Source organism: Lepisosteus oculatus, unplaced genomic scaffold, assembly GCF_040954835.1.
Source record: "Lepisosteus oculatus isolate fLepOcu1 unplaced genomic scaffold, fLepOcu1.hap2 HAP2_SCAFFOLD_89, whole genome shotgun sequence".
Classification (NCBI taxonomy): Eukaryota; Metazoa; Chordata; class Actinopteri; order Semionotiformes; family Lepisosteidae; genus Lepisosteus; species Lepisosteus oculatus.
In genome coordinates this window covers 390,121-396,256 of record NW_027168427.1, presented here as the reverse complement: position 1 = coordinate 396,256, position 6,136 = coordinate 390,121, and the positions used below count along the sequence as shown (strand labels likewise).

Here is a 6,136-nt window from a genome sequence, read left to right as displayed (position 1 = left end):
GGTTATATAACATAAGTTATATTTTGTTCTGAGGTAAATTTGAATCTCATACTAAATAACTGGTGTCCTTTTATCTGAGAAACACTACCTGATTGATCACCTGATGCCTAGAAATTAGCATGCACAGTAGCCCAGCGTTTAGCATTGCTAGCTCACAGTGCTGAGGCCCTGGGTACACTTCTGGACCTGGGGTGCTATCTGTATGGAGCTTGTATGTTCTCCCCATGTTTGCATGAGTTTGCTTTGGGTGCTCCGGCTTCCTCCCACAGTTCAAAGAACTACTGGTAGGTTAATTGGCTTCTGGGATAATTGGTGAGTGTCTGTGTCTTCCCTGCATTGGACTACCATCCAGTCCCAGGTATCTCCTGCTTATTACTTTCTGAGGCTCTGGCTCCCCCGTGCCCCGCGACCCCCTGACCCCCTGACCCTGAATTGGATGAAGCGGTTAGAAAATGGGTGGTTTCTGTTATGCTCTGGTCATGCTCTGCCATAGCAACAACTTGTAAAAAATGTAGATGCTAGGATTTAACTCAAAGAAGGAGCTCAGATCACTGTGTTGGCATCGCTGTACAGGTGTCCGGTGTGTTTTAGAACATGTGCTAAAATCTTATTTACTAACTTCTAGACTTTTTACCCCCCATATCAGCCTGCAGGTGCACAGTGGTCTGTGGACACCCTCCTTGCTCTGTCGTAAAACAGGAAATAAAAAGCAACTGGTTTTGACTTTAATGCACTGAGACTGTGGAACTCACAGAACTCTCTTGTCAGAAAGGCAGCTTCTAACAGCTTTTAAGTGAAGACTAAGAACACTTTTCTATTTTATTAAAATAGATTATATATGTTTTGTTTAAATATATGTTATAAATGTTAAAACGACAGCTCGTATAAGCTTGTATTTTTACCTTTCGATCATTTTTATAATTGCTTTGAGTTGCTTTTACCATGATAAACAGTACAAAATATGAGGTGTTGAACTTGTCTAAAGTTTTAAAGCGCTTTATGACGTAAAGTGTGATGACAGTCCTTGGCGGTCTATGTAACAATTCTTCTTGAAGTAGGTCATCGGGCCAACAGTATACAAACATTACAGCTCAAGTGCTTTTGTATCTGAACGCTTTTAGGTAAGTTATTTAGCAGCTGCGGTATTAATAATGATTGTAATGGCAAATTCAATTGCAGGTAAAATAAAAATGGCGGATAACTTTCTTTCTAGCTTCGTGAAGCGGTCGCGCTATATTATACATATATACCATAATAAGAAACATAATATGTACAGTAGAATTTTTCACTTTAAGCTGGCATTATCCAGAACCGGGTCAGGGCCCGGACCCGGACCGTGCAGTGTGGTCCGTCGGCCTTCTAAAGATGTTTAGGAGATCGAGGCGCCCTTGGATTTGATTAGAAACTTGCATAATTTCTTAACTTGACCCCATTATCTTAAAAAAAACGGCCAGGCCAAGACCAAAGCATGAAGGCTGCGAGGATCGGGGGACTCTCAGTTTTGGTCACAGCGTACAGTAGTAGATCAGTAACCTCTGTTTATCGTGATAACCTTTAATTATTTTCCAGTACTTTTTTAAATGATAAAACACATTGTCTCGCCAGTTTTGCTAAAGATACGGTTTTAGTGTTTACGCATAAATTTGTAAGCCGTAGGTTTAAATCTCGTGGTCTTATTTTCTGCATTTTCATCGTAAGGGAAGGCGCTCGTTTGCGATTTACGCGCTGAACATTGTAAGCAGAGGAGCCTTAAGGCACAGCCTCGCCTTAACACCATCGTTTGCATTGTCATTGTCATCCAGAAAAGCAGTCGTAAGAAAATGAATCTGTGGCGGCTCCGAACATTAAAAAAACTATATCTAGACTGCAAATACATCCCAATCTTACTATCAACACGTTTTAAGAGCGCTCTCCTTTCCACCGGTATACAAGCTAAGAGAGAAATATTGGAAATCCCATCTGAAGTAGCCCTCGTCTCACCTTCGGAGCTGTGAGCGATGGGGATCATAATTAAAAGGGGTACAGTTACTTTGAAAATGTGTATGTGATACTTAAATTTAAATCAAATAAAAAGATAAATTATATAACACAGACTGCTATCTATGTCCATGTGTTTAAGACGTATGAATCGGTTTTAAAACAGGCACACCCCTTCTCACAAATCCGACTGGAGTCTCAGTCCGTCGTCGCGATGAATTAGGAGCTCAGATGTAGGCTAAGTGATTGCAATTTACTTATTTAAAAGAACCACTTCAAATCAAAAGGGAGACATTTTGTAATGGTAGTTATCGTATTATAGTATACGATAACTGTATACGTAGTATACGTAATTGTAGATATAAAGTACATAAAGGGTATGAATAGGTGTGAGCTTTTACTGTATATTTAATATTTTATCTGACCCACTTGTAGAAACCGCCTACTCAGATTTATTTAAGTGGTCTGCCACCATAAAGACAGAAAAATATAATGACACCCTGTTACATTAACTGTAAAATAAACGCCGTAACTGCGGCCATATGAAAATTTGGATAAAGATTATACAAACATCCTAAGGAGCTCTATGACATATGAGCGTCGTAATAATGGTTGGTGACCTGACGTAACAGTGCTCCCTGAATTACGTGATCTGTATATACCCAAATACAGATATATCACATAGGGAGATGCAGTCAAACATTGCATTGCTATCGTCGTGGTGAACTATTTCTCCGCTGTTTAAAACTTGTTTGGTAAGTGTCATCAAATATGCTTGTCAATTTGTAGCGAAATCGATATACTGTATCATAATCCTTCAGCTATCTATAATGTAGTGAAACGGCTAATTAATATTGATAAATTCCCTTATTCACAGTGACTTTTGCTCAAACCCCTGTTGCATAATGGGTTAATTTTATATAAAAAAACATTTATATCATAGATATAATACAAGCTTTGAAATGAAATAGCACATTTCCAGGTTTCAGTTAAACATTTTTAAAAAAGCTCATGACTTTAAGCATTCTGAACATTGAGAATGTTATTTGGGAAACAAATGTTTATTATGATGTTTATGTTTAGGATCTGTCTCCTACTGAGTCAGCATGCAGCATTCAACACCATTAGGTTTAATATTAAAAAGTTGTGTATTTCCTGAATTGTTTTTTTTTTTTATTCTTTTCTATTAGACCATACTAGACTGTGCAGGATATCATTTATTTGCCATTTTTGCCTTTTCCAGATACCTGGGAAACAAAGCTCATATCTCATTTGCCAATGGAGCCCAGTCCTAAGCCTGGTGCTCTGTCCCCCTCCCCGAAGGACACAGACTCGAATCGACCCGCGCCCTTAAGGCAACAGGATCTGATCTCCACGTACTGCCCGCCTCCCAAGATACAGCTTCTGAAGGACACCTTCCAAGAGAAACTGATGCAGGAAAAGGAGAAAAAAATGTACAATCGGCGGCAGGAGGCAGCTCTACAGAAGATGAGAAAATCTTTCCAATATGTCAAATACGCTGCGGAGAAGAAGACGGGGAACAGCTATCGCTTCCAAACCCAACAGGGCCCCGAGAAGAACATTGTGGGGTATGATCGGTCTTACCCCCTGAAGCCTATGGGTAACAGGAAAGTCTCCGGCCCTGGTGAGGTTCCGGCTGTGGACCGCACGGAAGCACAGAGTGATTCCTTGTTTGCCCCCACCCCGCCTCAGGATGGTCATGAGAGGCCCTGCGAGAGGCCGGGCAGGAGGGGCTCAAGAGTACGCAAACCTAAGGACAGGACTGTCCTCCCCATGGTGGCGACCCCTCCAGGGCAATGCCCTTCTCATGCCAATGGGAAGGAGCACTTTCAGTTGCAAGAGGAGCTACGAAAAGTGGCCGAGGCAGAGGCCGCGCTGAAGGAGGAGCATCGCCGGAGGGAGGCCAGCCTGCAGGATGAGATGCGCCGGAAGGAGGCCATGATGAAGGACGAGATTCGCCAGAAGGAGGCCATGATGCAGGCGAAGCTCTTCAGAGCTCAGGAGGAGCTGAGGATGGTTCCGAGAGAGATGGAAGACTCCAGAGAGGTGGCCGGAAGGGAAAATAGAGGCGAGGCAGAGCGAGCTTTGCCCCAGAGGACCATGGGCCAACCACCGCTCTAAGGCCGTGCCTCTTCTGACCTGCAGAATGGAGAAGCAAAAAGCCTTCACTCCAAGGAAAGCCCTTCCTATCAGAGGAGACAACCTTGATTATGGTTCTCCAATGGAAGACGGCGGATGCGCAGAATCGCACTTTCCCTCTGCGCTTTCCCATCAGGAGAGACGTCAAGTGAGCCCTTGCAGCCGTGGGCTAGAAGACGTCCCCTGTGGAAGGAGAAAGTATCTCAAGAAAGCAAGGCTCCCTGAAAGCGACGTGTCAGCGGCACAGGCCGCGCAGGCCCACTTCAGAAATAACACCACATGTCTGGATGAACAAACTCTGTCAGTGGAAAACAGATATTTGTCCCCTACAAGTCTGATCCGCCCTACCGCTGAGCATTTTCCATATGAGAATAGCCAGAGTGGAAACCCTCAGCTGGTGCCCTGTGAACTGTGTCACGGGAAGTTTGCTGTAGAGAGGCTGGAGAAACACAGCAAGATCTGCAAGAAGCTTCAGAATTCAAAGAGGAAGGTTTTTGACTCTTTCAAGCACAGGGCCAAGGGAACAGAACTGGAGACATACATCCATAAGAAGAAGGTTAAACCGCCAATCGTGGTAAGGGCTATCCTTAAACTCTTTCCAAGCTTCCCTTTTTTTCTCCTAGAGTCAGACTCAGCTTATAAATCAATGTAAACAATAAATAAGTGTTTTATGAAGTACTCTTCTGAAAAACTGCCGCAAAGGCACATTTGCCAGACAGAATAAATGTGTCTTAGTGACTTCTGAATTCTGTTGTAAAAATCTACATATCAAGCAAATAGCACTCACAGGAAACAAAACCATAACTACGTAAATTGTACTCTCTACCCAATGACCTGAAAGGTAGCCCCAGAAAGCTACGTTATTACTGTATTGATATTTTCTTGCCTTGTGAATGGTTTGCGACCAGACTGTGTACGCAGTGCTAGTCTGGACTTTTTCTGGAAGCTGTTTTATTGGTTTCATTTCCTGTTCCCAGCTGAGAAAGAACAACTGGAGGCAGAAGCACGAGGATTTCATTCGGAGCATCAAACAGGCCAGGGAGGTGCAGCAGGTGATCACGCAAGGAGGGAAAGTTGTGAACCTGCCCCAGCCCCCCGCGAATCCAAACCCCGACTACGTGCCCTGCCCTCACTGCGGCCGGCGCTTTGCCCCCAGGCCGGCACAGAGGCACATCCCCAAGTGTCAGCACATCAGGAGCCGCCCTCCTCCTCCTCCTCGCAGATGAAAACTGATGTGAAGAAGAGCAAAAGAGTCATGATCTTGGCTCACGACTCACGTCCTGCTTTTTCTTTTTAGAAACACATTTAGCACAGTTCATCCGTATGATGATGAAAAAAAAATGTTACCTTATTTTAATTAAATGATTTTTTTTTGGTGGACTGGTGTTTGCCTAGCTGTGGTTATTTCAGTTTTTCTCTTATCATTCATACACCTTGACCTCCTAAAAATAATTTTTCAACCTGGAACGTACAATTAGCAGGCAATAGAACAGGTCACATTGGCCTTGGAACCATCAAAAAGTAGTATTCACACATTCTCGGCATCAATTTTCCTTTAAAACAACTGAAAAAGCAAGGTAAAGAGTGATTGATTTTTTTAAAGTTTTTTTTAAAGTTTTTAAAGTTATTTGATTTAATTTATTTAATTTACATAATATTTGAAATATGTTGGGATTAATGTGACTCAATATTATCTGCAACTCTTACACTCCAGGCACCTGATAAAATGGAACGCAGTGTCTTTGCCTTACATGGCGCTCAGCTCTTCCTCAATCCCAGCAGAAGCACCAGCAGAAGCAGCAGCCTCCGGGTCCTGCCTCATGCACAGCTTAAAATGCAACACCAAGTAATACAACAAACAACAGGGAAAACCATTCACGATCAGACACATCCGTTGATTGCTGGCTCTCAGTAAAGGGACATTGCATCATTACATCACAAAATAGACTACATTTCAAGGTTAAAGAATTACCATGTTCTGCGATTCAGAACGAGGCAG

At 42.9% G+C, this 6,136-nt stretch overlaps 1 protein-coding gene across 1 annotated transcript; it reads left to right on the top strand.

Annotated features, from left to right (window-relative positions):
* Nucleotides 1–3,664: 3,664 nt before the first annotated feature.
* Nucleotides 3,665–5,504, top strand: LOC138236458 (zinc finger C2HC domain-containing protein 1B-like). Its single transcript, XM_069186800.1, has 2 exons — nucleotides 3,665–4,711; nucleotides 5,115–5,504. Exons 1-2 carry the CDS (start codon nucleotides 4,145–4,147, stop codon nucleotides 5,361–5,363), a joined length of 816 nt encoding a protein of 271 aa, XP_069042901.1. The 5' UTR covers nucleotides 3,665–4,144; the 3' UTR covers nucleotides 5,364–5,504.
* The last annotated feature ends 632 nt before the right edge of the window (nucleotides 5,505–6,136 follow it).

Coding starts and splice junctions, on each gene's coding strand:
- LOC138236458 (XM_069186800.1), top strand. CDS start 4,145: ATGGAGAAGCAAAAAGCCTTCACTCCAAGGAAAGCCCTTCCTATCAGA. Junction 4,712..5,114: donor AGGTTAAACCGCCAATCGTG/GTAAGGGCTATC, acceptor TCCTGTTCCCAG/CTGAGAAAGAACAACTGGAG.